General features: G+C 45.3%; 1 protein-coding gene across 1 annotated transcript in view; it reads left to right on the forward strand.

The window, feature by feature from the left end:
• Window positions 1-343: 343 nt before the first annotated feature.
• LOC137443465 (cysteine-rich secretory protein 3-like) overlaps window positions 344-18,049 on the forward strand; it is a 106,704-nt gene continuing 88,998 nt past the window's right edge. Inside the window, 5 exon segments of the mRNA XM_068143229.1 lie at window positions 344-403; window positions 1,472-1,591; window positions 2,038-2,125; window positions 3,025-3,170; window positions 5,341-5,435. Of these exon segments, the coding sequence (XP_067999330.1) occupies window positions 344-403; window positions 1,472-1,591; window positions 2,038-2,125; window positions 3,025-3,170; window positions 5,341-5,435 (509 nt within the window).

Genomic DNA, 18,049 nt, shown 5'->3' on the forward strand with positions numbered 1-18,049 from the left:
TGTTCCCCAGTGTGGCAGTGAGCAGAAGGCTTCCTACAGGAAGGGAATCATGAATGTGCTCATGTACTTTGAATTCAGGTGAAGCCGTTCAGCCAGGATTACAGCAGGAAGTATGACACCTACAAAGCAGTTGATTCATAGATATGGGGAGTGAATTTTAGTTTTTCACTTGTAAATACAGGAAAGGAATAAAGAAAAAGAGAAAACCAAACAAACACAAAACCAAAAACCCCACCAAACATTATTTTGCAACTTGAGGAAAAGATATAAAAGAAAAAACAAACCCACCTTGAGGAGAAAGATGTAAAAAATAAATAACATCCTCATTCTCCCCTTTCCAGAGATGATTCTGCCCTTGATGCTCCTGTGTCTCACAGCTGTGCTGCCTCCATCCGCTGGACAGGTAGGATCCATATTTTGTGCTCACAAAATCTGGTGTTTAAGAGGAGACTGGATGAGGCACTTGGTGCCATGGTTTAATTGATTAGATGGTGTTGGGTGATAGGTTGGATTTGATGATCTCCAAAGTCTTTTCCAAACTGGTTAATTCTATTCTATTCAATGTAATACAGCACAGGAGGCTCCACCTCAACACGAGGAGGAACTTCTTCACTGTGAGGGTCACAGAGCACTGAAACAGTCTCCCCAGAGAGGTTGTAGAGTCTTCTTCTCTGGAGACTTTCAAGACCCATCTGGACACATTCCTGTGTGACCTGTGCTAGAGTCTATGGTCGTGCTCTGTCACGGGGGGGTGGACTTGATGATCTTGATTAGGCCACACCTTGAGTACTGTGTCCAGTTCTGGGCCCCTCAATTTAAGAAGGACATTGAGACTCTTGAACATGTCCAGAGAAGGGCAACAAAGCTGGGGAGAGGCCTCGAGCATAAGCCCTATGAGGAGAGGCTGAGGGAGCTGGGGTAGTTTAGCCTGGAGAAGAGGAGGCTCAGGGGAGACCTTATTACTGTCTACAACTACCTGAAGGGAGGTTGTAGTCAGGTGGGGGTTGGCCTCTTCTCCCAGGCAACCAGTACCAGAACAAGAGGACACAGTCTTAAGCTGCGCCAGGGGAAGTTTAGGCTGGAGGTGAGGAGAAAATTCTTCAGAGGGAGAGTTGTTAGCCATTGGAATGTGCTGCCCAGGGAGGTGGTGGAGTCCCCATCCCTGGAAGTGTTCAAGAGGGGATTGGAAGTGGCACTTGGTGCCATGGTTTAGTAGTCACAAGGTCTTGGGTGACGGGTTGGACTTGATGATCTTTGAGGTCTTTTCCAACCTTATTGATTCTATGATTCTATGATCTCCAGAGGTCCTTTCCAACCCCTAACATCCTCTGATCCTGTGTGTGATCCTTGCTTGATATCAGTATTTTGGTTTTTTAAAATATTGTTAGAGAGGATTCAGGACTTAGTTACAATCAAACAAACAAAAAAAACCCCAACAAATATATATGTATAACTTGGTCTTTCAATTTAGGCACCTGAAGATTTTGATGCTCTGTCAACTAGCAGAGCAGATCAGCAAAAGTTGATTGTTGACAAACATAATGAGCTCAGGAGAGGAGTAAACCCAACTGCCAGCAACATGCTGAAGATGGCAAGTTGCCTGCTGTAGATCTATTGTTAATGAATAATAGACTGTATTAGAGATGCAGCACTGTAGGCAATGTCTCATTATTTTATTTAGCCATAAATCCCTCTCCCAGACCTTTCCTAAGGATTGAGAGTGGACAGCACCAAGGGAAGCATAAAACTGGGCAGATTGGGGAAAAAAGTCTGGAAAATTTTGTGGGGGTCTGGGGGAGGAAAAAGAAAAGGAAATGGAGGAGCCCTGGCACTGTTCATTTCTTTCTGATTAATTCTTCATCACACTTCACACTTTCTGTTCCCCTGGGTGCTACCCTCCTTATCTCCCAAACAGAGGGGAGAAAGGGATTTTTTCTGTGATACTGTTTTAAAGTGTAACTTCCAAATGTTGTTCCTTCATGAGCGGTTATTATTTGGTACAATGCTGAATGACTGATATTTTCTTCTCTCATTAAGGAATGGTCTCCTGCAGCTGCAAACAATGCCCAAAAGTGGGCTGATCAATGTGCTTTAAGACACAGTACTCCTGACATGAGGAGAACCAGTAAGTGAAGTGTGAGTGGTAAATGAATAATGTCATAAATGTTATTGATGTGGCCAGTTTGGGTTGGGTTGGGTTTGGGTTGGTTTGGTATGTTGGCTTCTATTCATTCCCTTTCATCCTATCACTACAAGCCCTTGTAAAAAGTTCCTTCCTACAAGAAAGTAGGCTCCTTTCAGGTACTGGCAAGCCAATATAAGGTCTCTCCAGAGCCTTCTTTACTCCAGGCTAACATCCCCAACTCTCAATTCACAGAATCACAGAATCAACCAGATTGGAAAGGACCTCTGATATCATCAAGTCCAATATATTACCAAACACCATCTAATCCACTAAACTGTGGCAGTAAGTGCCACATGCAGTCTATTTTTTAAACACTTTTAGGGAAAGTGACTCCACCACCTCCCCAAGCAGCCCATTCCAATGGCAAATCACTCCTCCCATGATGATTTTTTTTCCTAACATCCAGCTTAAACCTCCCCTGGTGCAGCTTGAGGCTGTGTCCTCTTGTTCTGGTGCTGGTTGCCTGGGAGAAGATACCAACCCCCACCTGGCTACAACCTCCTCTCAGGTAGCTGTGGAGAGCAATAAGGTTTTCCCTGAGCTATGATCTGGGTCATGACTGGCTTGCTAACTCAAACAGAAAAATTAGTCATAAATCCACAGTGGGGGAGGAGAACCTCCTTCAATCTGCTGCACACACTCCTCTCAATGCACCCCAGGATCCCTTTAGCCTTCTTGTCCACCAGGGCACATTGCTGATAACTTGCTATCCGCCAGCACTCCCAGGTCCTTCTCCACAGGGCTGCTCTCCAGCAGATCACCTCCTAACCTGTACTGGTGCAGTTTGTTATTCCACATGAGTATGTTCTGTGCATTTCTCAGTACCTTTCTCCTTTCAGCTGTAGGATGTGGTGAAAACCTCTTTATGTCAAGCGCCCCATCACCATGGTCAGATTCTATACAGTCCTGGTATGATGAGGTGAATGTTTTCGAATATGGAGTTGCAGAAAAAACACCAGGTGCTGTGTTTGGCCATTACACTCAGGTACATGCAATTTTTTTTCCTATTTCAGGATGAATAAATACATGTGTTAGCAAAGCAACTTTACCCTCTAGTTACCTTTATAAGGAATAAGTACAATGGAGTTATTCTGACAAGGCAAGATGAACACTTGCAAAGTAACAGAATTAACGTGACAACAGCAGGTTAAATATCTTCATGGACTAAAGACGCTGGGATTTCAAAGCTTCAGGGAGAAACAAAGGGAAGAAACTTAGTTGTTTAACACCTAAAATGTGCTTGGATGATGAAGATCTGAAAATTGTTCAGCCACTGGAAGAATAGAAAGGAAATCTTAGTAGGTTTGATACAGCCTAGGTTTTGGAGACTAAAGGAGATGGAATGGAATGGAATGGAATGGAGTGGAGTAGAGTAGAGTAGAGTAGAGTAGAGTAGAGTAGAGTAGAGTAGAGTAGAGTAGAATTGACCAGGTTGGAAAAGAGATCATCAAGTCCAACCTATCAAAATTAATCACTTTTGAGCCTGAAACACAGCTTATAACAACCTATTCTGTTCACCTGCACAAGGCACAGCACACAAAATTTTACATGATTGTGACCATTTGAGGCTGTCCCCTTAAGAAAGGGAATATGGTAGTTGGATGTTTGTAAATGAAAAGATGGATCTAAACTAATTTCATTGGTAGAGTGGGAGGAAGCACCTTCTGAACTGGGAGTGCAGCAGAGTTTCCTGGGAATTCCTGCACTTCTGCAGTCAGTCTTTCTTCCGCTCCTCCTTTGGGCAGCAGCTCTCTGTTCTGGGCTTTCGGCCAAGGCTTGACCTTGAAACTGATAAACTGCAAGGCCTGTATTAACTGCTTTCCAATTAACACATAACTGCTTCTAACTTTTTTCTCTTTCTCTCTCTTTCTAACCCGCTCTGGGGAAAGGGGGAGAGAGGGGGGAGCGGAGGTGGGGAACCCCCTCAGCAGAGGGGGGGGAACTCTCATTTCTGTGCTACTTTATTGTATATCTTTGTATATACTGTAAATATTGTACATTTGTATATTCCCCTGTGTTTCCCTGCTTTGTAAATATACAGCACCCATTGCTTTGCTAATTCAGCTGTGACTTTTTTTTTCCTTTCCCTTCAATTTTCTTTCCCTTTACTTTACAGGGGGGAGGGAGGAGGCTTTTCGGCCTTACCCTTCCAACCCTACGACAATGATGCTTCCATCTTCCTCCTTAGTTTTAACTGAATGAAAGCATATACAACTGAGACAGTTTAATTCAAAAGTTATGTATATATGTGTGATAAATTATTGCCATAGTTATTTCCCTCCACTCTGCCTTGGTGAGACCACCCGGAATACCATATCCAGTTTTGGGCTCCCCAGTTCAAGAGAGACAGGGATCTTACTGCAGAGAGTCCAACAGGGAGGTGCAAGGATGAGGAAGGGACTTGAATCTCTCTCCTGTGAAGAAGGACTGAGAGACCTGGGGCTCTTCAGTGCTGAGAAGAGAAGGTTAAGAGGGAATCTTATTAATGCCTGTAAAAATCTGAGAGGTGTGTGTCAAGAAGAAAATGCCTGTCTCATTTTGGAGGTAATAAGACAAGGAACAATTCATGTAAGCTGGAACACAGGTGGTTCCACCTCAACATGAAGAGAAACTTCTTTACTGTGAGGGTGATGGAGCATTGGGACAGGCCACCTGGAAAAGTTGTGGAGTCTCTTTCTTTGGGGACTTTCAAGACCTGTCTGGATGCATTCCTGTGTGACCTGCCCTAGGTGAAGCTCCTCTGGCAGGGGGTTTGGACTAAATGATCTCTGGAGGTCCTTTCCAACCCATAGCGTTCCATGATTCTGTGTTTCTATATCCTACGTGTTCTTTGGTTCTGAGATGACACCAGGGGTGTGTGTGAATCTTTTTCCTGAAAGGAGAGTGACTTAACCTTGGTTGCAAATGCTTCTGTGATGCATATTGTACTTAATATAATTTTAAAATGTGTATGGTGATGGAAGCCTCATCCCAGGAGGTTTTTAAGGCCAGGATGGATGTGGCTTTGGGCAACCTGATCTAGTGTGAGGTGTCTCTGCCCATGTCAGGGGGGTTGGAACTAGATGATCCTTGAGGTCCCTTCCAATCCTAATAATTCTATGATTCCATGATTGTTATTTTTTTTCACTCTCTCATTACTTTTATTATCCTTACAGGTGGTCTGGCACAGTTCTTATCTTTTGAGATGTGGTGTTGCTTCCTGTCCCAATGAAAAATAGAGATACTTTTATGTCTGCCACTACTGCCCTATGTGCGTATTGATCACATTCTTCTTAATACATTCTCAAAATCACTTGGGAGATGGTGACATTTGTAATAGGGCACATACAACATCCTGGGCCCCTCAGTTTAGGAAAGATGTTGACTTGCTGGAATGTGTCCAGAGAAGGACAACAAAGCTGGGGAAGGGTCTGGAGCACAGCCCTATGAGGAGAGGCTGAGGGAGATGGGGTTGCTTAGACTGGAGAAGAGGAGGCTCAGGGGAGACCTTATTGCTGTCTACAACTACCTGAAGGGAGGTTGTAGCCAGGTAGGGGCTGGCCTCTTCATCCAGGCAACCAGTACAAGAACAAGAGGACACAGTCTCAGTCTGTGCCACGGGAGGTTTAGGCTGGATGTTAGGAAGAAGTTCTTCCCAGAAAGAGTGATTGGCCATTGGAATGTGCTGCCCAGGGAGGTGGAGTCACTGGAGGTGTTTAGGAAGTGCGGTGGGTTTGAGAGAGAGGCCTAGCCTTCTCTCCCCCACAAAGAGGAAGAAAAACCACAACTAGCCAGCCAGAGAAGCAAAAGGGGAAAGAATGCTATATTTATAAACAATTTTGGGGAATGCAGGATATATAAACAATTTGCAGTATTTACAATATCTACAACAAAAATATGCAGCAAAGCACAAAAAACCAAAACAATAACACAGGAACGAAATTCCCTCCTCTGGAGGAGGGTTCCCCCCCATACCCCTTTCTCTCCCCTTTTTCCCCAAAGAGGGTTAGAAAGAGAGAAAAAGAGCAGTTATTAATTAAAGCAGTGTTAGTCAGACTTATCTGTTCGGGGTCACTCTGGCAGGGAGCCCAGAAGCAGATGAGCTGGAAAGGAAGAAGGAAAGGAGCGAACTGAGGAAAGTTCCAGCTGCACCTAAACTTAAAACTGCATTCTACCAATCCACCAATGAAATTAGTTTAGAATATCTGATTGTTTTCATTAATATTCCAAAACATTCAGCCATAGTGTCCCAGCACTGTCTCTTTCTTAAAGGCACAGCCTCAAACAATCACAGTCCACCCCTTCTAAAAAATTTCATTGCCTGTTCATACTGTCCATCCTATGCAAAACAATATTTACAGTTTGTAAGTAAAGTTCATAGTCTATTCCAGCTATACTCAGATGTAGATGTTTCAAAAGTCCAAGAAAATCAGGAAATGAGAAAAATGGAAAACAGTTTATCTCATCGCCGATGAAGTGAAGAAAAGGAAAACAGGGATTCCCAGGGTCTCTTAGTTGCCTTAGGGCTCTCAGGGTTCCCAGGGTTCGTGCACCATAGATTCCTCGCAGATTCTTCCTTTGGATGCAATGTAACTGTACAAGAGTTTGAAATTAAACTCTTTCAGCTAAAGTTAAATTTCTTTGTGGAATACACTGAATTTCACCATTCTCTTGCATTACCCAATAAGTGTGACCCGGACCTTCAGCTGAAACCACCCCTCCGACAGGTTTAGCCTCTCCTGAGGGTGAAAATACCCAAACAGTTTTACCTAGCAGATTCTTTTCTCTAACAACAGGAACTCTATCACCTTCAACTTTCTGTAGCAGATCTGAATGTGCAGGTCCAGCTCGGTTCGCTGAACCTCTGCTATTTACCAGCCAGGTTGCTTGTGCTAAATGTTTTTCCCAGTTTTTCAAAGATCCAGCTCCCATGGCTTTAAGAGTGGTCTTCAACAAACCATTGTAGCCTTCAATCTTCCCCGAAGCTGGTGCATAGTAAGGAACATGGAAAATCAACCTCATTGCCCTATACAACTACCTGAAAGGTGGTTGTAGCCAGGAAGGGGTTGGCCTCTTCTCCCAGGCAACCAGCACCAGAACAAGGGGACACAGTCTCAAGCTGCGCCAGGGGAGGTTTAGACTCGAGGTGAGGAGGAAGTTCTTCACCGAGCGAGTAATTCGTCATTGGAACGGGTTGCCCAGGGAGGTGGTTGAGTCATCATCCCTGGAGGCGTTCAAGGGGAGATTGGATGTGACACTTGGTGCCATGGTTTAGTCATGGGGTCTGTGTTGATAGGTTGACTCGATGATCCTCGAGGTCCTTTCCAACCTAAGTGATACTGTGATACTGTGTGAAATCACCTCCACTAGACCAGGCCTTTCAAGATTTCCCATTCGATATCTCTGTGTTATCAGAGCCATCTACATGGACCAGGTTGAGTCTGTGGCATGATGTGGTGTGGAGCCTTTGCCTTGGAACATCCAATTCAAAACTGGTAATCTGGGAGCCAAGAGAAGTTGTGATTCAGTTCCAACTACTTCTGAAGCTGCTTTTACTCCTTCGTAGGCAGCTAGAATCTCTTTTTCTGTTGGAGTATAATTAGACTCTGAACCTCTGTTACCATGACTCCAGAAACCAAGAGGTCATCCAAGTGTCTCACCTGGAGCTTTTTGCCACAACACCAGGTTGGACCATTGTCACTTGCAGCCATGTGCAAAATGTTCTTAATGTCTGGACCATCTCGGACAGGTCCCATACCCACTGCTTGAACTACATCTTACTTTATCTGGTCAAAGGCTGCTTGTTGTTCAGGTCCCGAGTGGAAACTGCTTTTCTTTTGAGTTACATCATACAGAGGTTTCACAATCTGACTGTATACAGGAATGTGCAGTCTCCAGTATCCCACTATCCCCAAGAAACACAGGGTTTTATGCTTGTTTGTGGGATTTCCCATGATTGAGACTCTATTTACCACATCCACTGGAATGTGTCGGCATCCATCCTGCCACCACACTCCCAGAAACTGAATCTCTGTGGTAGGTCCTTTCACCTTATTTTGCTTGATGGCAAAACCTGCATCCAGAAGGATGTCAATGATTTTGTTACCTTTCTCGAAGACTTCTTCAGCAGTTTTACCCCAGATGATGATATCATTGATGAACTGGATGTGTTCTGGAGCACCACCTTTCTCCGGAGCATTGTGGATTACTGCATGACAGATGCTTGAGCTGTGGATCCAGCCCATTGGCAATCTGTTGAAAGTGTACTGGATTCCTCTCCAGGTGAAAGCAAACTGAGGCCTGCATTCTTCTGCTATGGGAATAGAGAAAAATGCATTAGCAATGTCTATGGTAGCATGTCTGGTACTGCTGCACACATAGGTGTTACTTCACGCATAGGAGTTACTTCATTCAGAGCTTGGTAGTCCACTGTCAGACGCCAGTCTCCATTCTGGTTTCACACAGGCCACACTGGACTGTTGAAAAGTGAATGAGTTTTGCTGACGACTTTCTGACTCTCCAACTGACGAATCAGATTCTGAATGGGCAACAAAGAGTCATGGTTGGTTCTGTATTGTCTGTGATGCACAGTCTGAGAAGCAACCGGCAATTTAATGTCCTGTATCTTGTGTTGTCCCACAACTGCAGATTCATCAGAAAGCTCAGGTCTAACACACAGCTTCAGTTTTTGTCCATCAATCTCTACAGAAGCTACTCCAAAAGCCCATTTGTAACCTCTAGGGTCTTTGAAACGCCCTTCTCTCAGAAAATCAATTCTCAAAATACAAAGTGCGTCAGGCCCGGTCACAACTGTATGTTTCCTCAATTGTTTACCAGTTAAACTTATATTAACCTCTACCTTACTTAACTCTTGAGATCCACCAGTGACTCCCAGAATAGTTATAGACTCTGATCCCTGATAATTTGATGGTATTATGGTGCACTGAGCTCCTGTGTCAACCAAGGCCCTGTACTTCCAAAATTGTGAAGTGCCAGGCCACTGGATGTACACATCCCAATAGATTCTGTTATCTCTATTATCCCTCTCCTCCCCCTGGCGGGAGGCAGGGCACCCCTAGTTATAAGAATAAACCTTTATTAGAATAAACCAAACCAGGTTGGAAGAGACCTTCAAGATCATCGTGTCCAACCCATCAACCAATCCAACCCACCCAAACAGCTAACCCATGACACCAAGTACCCCATCAAGTCTCCTCCTGAACACCTTCAATGACGGCGACTCCACCACCTCCCCGGGCAGTCCATTCCATAGTGCAATCACTCTTTCTGTACTTCTTCCTAACATCCAACCTGAACCTCCCCTGGCGCAGCCTGAGACTGTGTCCTCTTGTTCTGGTACTGGGTGCCTGGGAGAAGAGACCATCATCCGCCTGTCTACAACCTCCCTTCAGGTAGTTGTAGACAGTGATAAGGTCACCCCTGAGTCTCCTCTTCTCCAGGCTGAGCAACCCCAGCTCCCTCAGTCTTTCCTCATAGGGCTTGTGTTCCAAACCCCTCACCAACTTTGTTGCTCTTCTCTGGACTCGTTCCAGCAAGTCAACATCCTTCCTAAACTGAGGGGCCCAGAACTGGACACAGTACTCGAGGTGTGGCCTAACCAGTGCAGTGTACAGGGGCAGAATGACCTCCCTGCTCCTGCTGGCCACACTGTTCCTGATGCAGGCCAGGATGCCATTGGCCCTCTTGGCTGCCTGGGCACACTACAGGCTCATGTTCAGCCTACCATCGACCAGTACCTCCAGGTCCCTCTCTGCCTGGCTGCTCTCCAGCCACTCTGACCCCAGCCTGTAGCACTGCATGGGGTTGTTGTGGCCAATGTGCAGAACCCAGCACTTGGATGTGTTAAATCTCATGACGTTGGATTCTGCCCATCTGTCCAGCCTGTCGAGGTCCCTCTGCAGAGCCTCTCTACCCTCCAGCAGATCAACTCTTGCCCCCAGCTTGGTGTCGTCAGCAAATTTACTGATGATGGACTCAATGCCCTCATCCAGATCATCAATAAAGATGTTAATGAGCATGGGGCCCAGCACTGATCCTTGGGGCACACCACTAGTGACTGGCCGCCAGCTGGATGTGGCACCATTCACCACCACTCTCTGGGCTTGGCCCTTGTGGCCGGTTGACGTTGCCCCCTTAAGAAAGGGAATATGGTGGACGGAAGTTGGTAAACGGAAGGAATAGTCTAAACTATTTCATTGGTAAAGTGGGAGGAAGCACCTTCTGAGCTGGGACTATACTGGGTTTTTCCAGCACCTTATCTTCAGTCTTGCTTCCGCCTTTCCACGGTGCGGCCGCTCTCTGTCTCTGTGCTGGGCTTTCTGCCAAGGCCTCGGCCTTGAAGATAGATAAAGGCCGGTATATTAACTCCCTTCCAATTAACACGAACTGCTTCTAACTTTTTTTTCCTCTCTTTTCTTTCTCTTTCTATCCCATTCTGGGGAAAGGGGGGGGAGAGAGGGGAGAGCGGAGGTGGGGAACCCCTCTCTGCCGAGGGGGCTTACTCTCATTTCTGTGTTACTCTGTTGTATATTTTTGTAGATATTGTAGATATTGTAAATTTGTAAATATTCCCCTGCAAAACCCTACATTGCTTTGTAAATATAGCTCCACTGCTTTGCTAATTCAGCTTGCGAGTTTTTTTTTCCTTTCCCTTCAATTTTTTTTTTTCCCTTTTTACTTTACAAGGGGGAAGGGAGTAGGCTTCTTGGCCTTAGCCCTTCCAAACCCACCACATTTTTTTTATTGGCGCCCAACGTGATTTAGTGTTTTCTAGCTGAATTAGCAAACATGAAGGTATTGTGGTTTGTGGAGCGTTTATTCTTTTCAATTTTTGGGGCTCTGATTTACAGGTATTGTTTGGGTTTGATTTTGGATTACCTGGGTAAATATTTGGTGCGGACAATTTATATGTGGGTTATGTATAGAGTTAAATTATGGTATCGAAAATGTATTAATTTATTATGGCCAGTGAGATACAGGAATGTTACCTCCACCACTCTCCCAATTGAGATGAAGGGTTTTAAGATTCCGCCTGAGGAGACAGTAACTTTAGGTGATGCCTGGGATCCAAAGGTGATTTATTTCATGTCTATAATTCTGCTGATGGTGATAATTAACGTGTATCTCCTGATTTCTTTGCGGCGAGAGAGAAAGGTGTCCAGAGCTTGTTTTGTTATTAAAACTAGATCAAAAAGAAAACGCCGTGGCTCTCGATCAGTCCCAGAGTCATCTAGTGACGAGGACTGTGCAGAACCCGTGTCAGTCAAAAAGAAGGCTAAAAAGTTAATTGGTAAAGCAGCTCTAAAGGACTTTGCTGATTCTGGCAAGCAGCCAAGGGCATCGGCTGGTATCAACATGGCGCCTACTCCTTCTCCCACTCCTTCTCCTTCTTCTTCTTCTCCGTCGGCCATTAATGGAGCAACATCACTTCCACACACTCCCTCAGTGGGACCGGAAGTCACTGCCCCAGCAGCTGATTTATCTCAGGACCTGTCAGCTTCCATTAAGATGGCTGTAAATTCAAACACAGCTCCAGTTAAGGTGGCTCCTTTAAAGACTAGAGCTGGAAAGGGCAAAGATGGAGAAGAAGAGGAGTTGGAGACTGATCCTGGTGAGGGGCCCTCTGCTCTAAAAGATCCTGCTCAGGAGGAAGAGAAGGTTTGTTTTAAAGATCTAGCTAACCTAGTGAGATCAAAGCAGGATGGGGATGAAGCTAGGAAGGCAGCTGGCAAAGGTGGTTCGCAGCTTAAAGAGATCCTTAGGAGAATGACAGCAGGATTATATGGGCAAAGAATTCAGGGAGATGAAGATGAAGATGATATTTTGGAGTGCTCTTCTCCACGGGAGGAATTGCGAATTGTCCGTAAAGATTTCACCAGGGCAGATAAGGAGCCAGTTCTAGCTTGGCTTAGTAGGTGTTATGATACAGGTGCTTCAGCTTTAACAGTTGGAGACAAGTCAGCAGCTCAGTTAGGAACTCTCTCAAGGGACAATGGAATAGATAGACATCTAGGCGAAGCTCTCGGTAAGGTTAATCTGTGGATACGCCTTTTAATAGCAGTTGCCCTGAGATACCCTTCCCGAGATGATCTTCCCTGGAATCCTAAACCCTGGACTACCATAGATGAGGGAATTAAGCGCTTGAGAGAATTTGCTGTTAGAGAGCTACTCTATGGTGAACATGAAACTCTGAATCCTGATGACATTCCTGTGGGTATTGGTCTTGCTAAAAAGATCATCAAACTTGCTCCTTCTAATTATGCAAACATTCTGGCAAGCAGAATTGTGTCAAGAAGTTATGGTGGAACTTCTCCTACGGTTGGCCAGTTCAGTGATCAAATGAGACAATTGGAGGATAGCATGACACGTGGTTCTTTGGTTTCAGCCATTGAAACTCTGTCTGGAAAAACTGAGAATTGCATGAGAGAGTTAAAAGATGAATTTAGAAACTCCATATCCCAATTGGCACAAAGGGATAATTTCAATTCTTCCTCCAGGTGGGTACAAGTCTCATCTGTGAGGAATACACGTCCTCCAAGGAGGTCATTCCAAAACAGGACATTCCAAAACAGGTCATTCCAAAACAGACCACCAAGACAATCACGTAGAACTATTTGGATAACTCTGCGTGATCAGTTTGGTGAGAACATGAACCGCTGGGATGGCCAACCAACTTCTAATCTTTTCAGGAGACTGAGGGAATTGCAAAGTGGCAGAACCCGAGGTAGCAATACCAGAAGGGTAGCTGTTACTTCCACAGTTCCCCAGAACGACTCTTATGGCTCCAACAGTGGCTCCAGTTATAACATGCAAAGTTAGAACCCTGCAAACTATGTGCAATGCACATGTGCGCATGTTCCCCATAACTAGGGGTGCCCTGCCTCCCGCCAGGGGGAGGAGAGGGATAACAGAGATAATAGAATCTATTGGGATGTGTACATCCAGTGGCCTGGCACTTCACAATTTCGGAAGTACAGGGCCTTGGTTGACACAGGAGCTCAGTGCACCATAATACCATCAAATTATCAGGGATCAGAGTCTATAACTATTCTGGGAGTCACTGGTGGATCTCAAGAGTTAAGTAAGGTAGAGGTTAATATAAGTTTAACTGGAAAACAATGGAGGAAGCATACAGTTCTGACCGGACCTGATGCACCTTGTATTTTGGAAATTGATTTTCTGAGAGAAGGGCATTTCAAAGACCCTAGAGGTTACAAATGGGCTTTTGGAGTAGCTTCTATAGAAATTGATGGACAAAAATTGAAGCTGTCTGCCAGACCTGAGCTTTCTGATGAATCTGCAGTTGTGGGAAAACATAAGATACAGGACATTAAATTGCCGGTTGCTTCTCAGACTGTGCATCACAGCCAATACAGAACCAACCGTGACTCTTTGTTGCCCATTCAGAATCTGATTCGTCAGTTGGAGAGTCAGAAAGTCGTCAGCAAAACTCATTCACCTTTCAACAGTCCAGTGTGGCCTGTGCGGAAGCAGAATGGAGACTGGCGTCTGACGGTAGACTACCGAGCCCTAAATGAAGTAACACCACCTATGAGTGCAGCAGTGCCAGACATGATGGAGCTACAGTATGAGCTGGAATCCAAAGAGGCCAAATGGTATGCTACCATAGACATTGCTAATGCATTTTTCTCTATTCCCATAGCAGAAGAATGCAGGCCTCAGTTTGCTTTCACCTGGAGAGGAATCCAGTACACTTTCAACAGGCTGCCAATGGGCTGGATCCACAGCTCAAGCATCTGTCATGCAGTGATCCACGATGCTCTGGAGAAAGGAGGTGCTCCAGAACACATCCAGTTCATCGATGACATCATCGTCTGGGGCAAAACTGCTGAGGAAGTATTCGAGAAAGGTAACAAAATCATTGACATTCTTCTGAATGCAGGTTTTGCCATCAAGCGAGACAAGGTGAAAGGACCTACCACAGAAATTCAATTTCTGGGAGTGCGGTGGCAAGATGGACGCCGACACATTCCAGTGGATGTGGTAAATAGAGTCTCTACCATGGCAAATCCCACCAACAAGCAAGAGACCCTACGTTTCTTGGGGATAGTGGGATTTTGGAGACTGCACATTCCTGGATACAGTCAGATTGTGAAACCTCTGTATGATGTGACTCGAAAGAGAAACCATTTCCACTGGGGACCTGAACAACAAGCAGCCTTTGACCAGATAAAACAAGAGGTGATTCAAGCAATGGGTCTAGGACCTGTCCGAGACGGTCCAGACATTAAGAACATTTTGTACACGGCTGCAAGTGACAATGGTCCAACCTGGTGCTTGTGGCAAAAAGCTCCAGGTGAGACACGTGGACGACCTCTTGGTTTCTGGAGTCGAGGTTACAGAGGTTCGGAGGCTAATTATACTCCAACAGAGAAAGAAATTTTAGCTGCCTATGAAGGAGTAAAAGCATCCTCTGAAGTGATTGGAACTGAATCACAACTTCTTCTAGCTCCCAGATTACCAGTTTTGAATTGGATGTTCAAAGGCAAAGGTTCCACACCACATCATGCCACAGACTCAACATGGTCTAAGTGGATGGCTCTGATAACACAGAGAGCTCGAATGGGAAATCTTGAAAGACCTGGTTTAGTGGAGGTGATCTCAAGTTGGCCTGAAGGCATCAACTGTGCCAAACCTCCAGAGGAGAAAGTAACTCGTGCTGAGGAAGCTCCTCCTTACAATGACCTTTCTGATGATGAAAAGAAATATGCTTTGTTCACAGACGGTTCCTGTCGTCTTGTTGGAAACAAGCGAAGGTGGAAGTCTGCAGTGTGGAGTCCAACACGCCGAGTTGCAGAGGCGAAAGATGGAGAAGGAGAATCCAGTCAGTTCGCAGAGGTAAAAGCTGTCCAGCTAGCTCTCGACGTAGCTGAACGTGAGATAGGGCCAAAGCTTTATCTCTACACAGACTCATGGATGGTAGCCAATGCTCTATGGGGTTGGCTAAAGAACTGGAAGAAGAGTGGTTGGCAGAGGAAAGGAAAACCCATTTGGGCAGCCAACCTATGGCAGGACATTGCTGATCGAATCGAGAGAATTCCAGTGAAAGTGAGACACATCGATGCTCACATTCCTAAGAGCAAAGCTACTGAGGAACAGCAACACAACCATCAGGCAGATCTAGCTGCAAGAGTTTCTCAAGTAGACATGGACTCTAATCTTGATCTCGACTGGAAACACCGAGGGAGGATATTCTTAGCTCGGTGGGCTTACGATTCGTCAGGACATCAAGGCAAAGATGCAACATACCAATGGGCTCGTGACAGATCCATAGACATTTCCATGGATGCTATCACGCAAGTCATCCATGACTGTGACATTTGTGCTGCTATTAAGCAGGCAAAACGACTTAAGCCCTTGTGGTATGGTGACAGATGGTCCAAGTACAAGTATGGTGAAGCTTGGCAGATTGACTACATCACTCTACCACGTTCTCGTTCTGGTAAGCAATACGTGCTTACTATGGTAGAGGCAAATACTGGATGGTTAGAAACTTATCCAGTTCCACATGCAACTGCACGCAACACCATTCTCGGTCTGGAGAGACAGATCCTGTGGAGACACGGAACTCCAGAGAGGATTGAGTCAGACAACGGAACTCATTTCAAGAACAACCTTGTAAAGAACTGGGCAAAAGAGCACGGTATTGAGTGGATATTCCACATTCCCTACTATGCACCACCTTCAGGGAAGATTGAACGCTACAATGGTTTGTTGAAGACCACTCTCAAAGCCATGGGAGGTGGATCTTTGAAAAACTGGGAAAAACATTTAGCACAAGCAACCTGGCTGGTAAATAGTAGAGGTTCAGTGAACCGAGCTGGACCTGCACATTCAGATTTGCTACGGAAAGTAGAAGGTGATAGAGTTCCTGTTGTTAGAGAAAAGAATCTGTTAGGTAAAACTGTTTGGGTATTTTCACCCTCAGGAGAGGCTAAACCTGTCCAAGGGGTGGTTTCAGCTGAAGGTCCGGGTCACACTTATTGGGTAATGCAAGAGAATGGTGAAATTCAGTGTATTCCACAAAGAAATCTAACTTTAGCTGAAAGAGGTTAATTTCAAACTGTTGTACAGCTACATCGCATCCAAAGGAAGAATCTACGAGGAATCTATGGTGCACGAACCCTGAGATCCCTGAGAGCCCTGAGTCAACTAAGAGACCCTGAGAATCCCTGTTTCCCTTTTCTTCGCTTTGTCGGTGAAGAAATGAACTGTTTTCCATTTTTCTCATTTTCTGATTTCCTTGGACTTTTGAATCGTCTACATCTGAGCATAGCCGGAATGGACTATGAACTTTACTCACGAACTGTAAATATCATTTTGGATTGGATGGACAGTGTGAACAGCCAATGAAATTGTTTAGAAGGGGTGGACTGTGGCCGGTTGACGTTGCCCCCTTAAGAAAGGGAATATGGTGGACGGAAGTTGGTAAACGGAAGGAATAGTCTAAACTATTTCATTGGTAAAGTGGGAGGAAGCACCTTCTGAGCTGGGACTATACTGGGTTTTTCCAGCACCTTATCTTCAGTCTTGCTTCCGCCTTTCCACGGTGCGGCCGCTCTCTGTCTCTGTGCTGGGCTTTCTGCCAAGGCCTCGGCCTTGAAGATAGATAAAGGCCGGTATATTAACTCCTTTCCAATTAACACGAACTGCTTCTAACTTTTTTTTCCTCTCTTTTCTTTCTCTTTCTATCCCATTCTGGGGAAAGGGGGGGGAGAGAGGGGAGAGCGGAGGTGGGGAACCCCTCTCTGCCGAGGGGGCTTACTCTCATTTCTGTGTTACTCTGTTGTATATTTTTGTATATATTGTAGATATTGTAAATTTGTAAATATTCCCCTGCAAAACCCTACATTGCTTTGTAAATATAGCTCCACTGCTTTGCTAATTCAGCTTGCGAGTTTTTTTTTCCTTTCCCTTCAATTTTTTTTTCCCTTTTTACTTTACAAGGGGGAAGGGAGGAGGCTTCTTGGCCTTAGCCCTTCCAAACCCACCACAGCCCTCCAGCCAGTTCCTAACCCATCGCAGTGTGCTCCCATCCAAGCCATGGGCTGACAGCTTGGCCAGCAGTTTGCTATGGGGGACGATGTCAAAGGCCTTGCTGAGGTCCAGGTAGGCTACATCAACAGGCCTCCCCACATCCACCTTGTGGGTCACCTGATCATAGAAGGAGATCAGGTTGGTCAGGCAGGACCTGCCCTTCCTAAATCCATGCTGGCTGGGACTGATCCCTTGGCCATCCTGTAAGTGCTGTGTTATTGCACTGAGGATGACCTGTTCCATGATCTTGCCTGGCACTGAGGTCAGGCTGACAGGCCTATAATTCCCTGGCTCATCCAACCGGCCCTTCTTATGGGGAACATGCTCACATGTTCATTGAGCACAGTGTGCAGTGTTAGAACTGGAGTCACTGTTGGAGCTAGTATAGTTGTTCTGAGGAACTGTGGAAGTAACAGCTACCCTTCTGGTATTGCTGCCTCGGGTTCTGCCCCTTTGCAGTTCCCTGAGTCTCCTGAAAAGATTAGAAGTTGGTTGGCCATCTCACCTGTTCATGTTCTCACCAAACTGATCACGCAGAGTTATCCAAATAGTCCTACATGACTGCCTTGGTGGTCTGTTTTGGTTTGATCTGTTTTGGAATGACCTCCTTGGGGGACGTCTATTCCTCACAGATGAAACTTGTATCCACTTGGAGGATGAATTGGAATTATCTTTTTGTGCCAATTGGGATATGGAATTTTTAAATTCATCCTTCAACTCTTTCAATCAATTCTCAATTTTTCCAGACAGATTTTCAAAGGCTGAAACCAAAGAAACACGTGTCATGCTGTAATGGGTTGGGGCAAA

Source organism: Melanerpes formicivorus, unplaced genomic scaffold (assembly GCF_026170545.1).
Source record: "Melanerpes formicivorus ecotype bairdi unplaced genomic scaffold, bMelFor1.0.p_v2 SCAF_9, whole genome shotgun sequence".
In the NCBI taxonomy this organism is placed as follows: domain Eukaryota; kingdom Metazoa; phylum Chordata; class Aves; order Piciformes; family Picidae; genus Melanerpes; species Melanerpes formicivorus.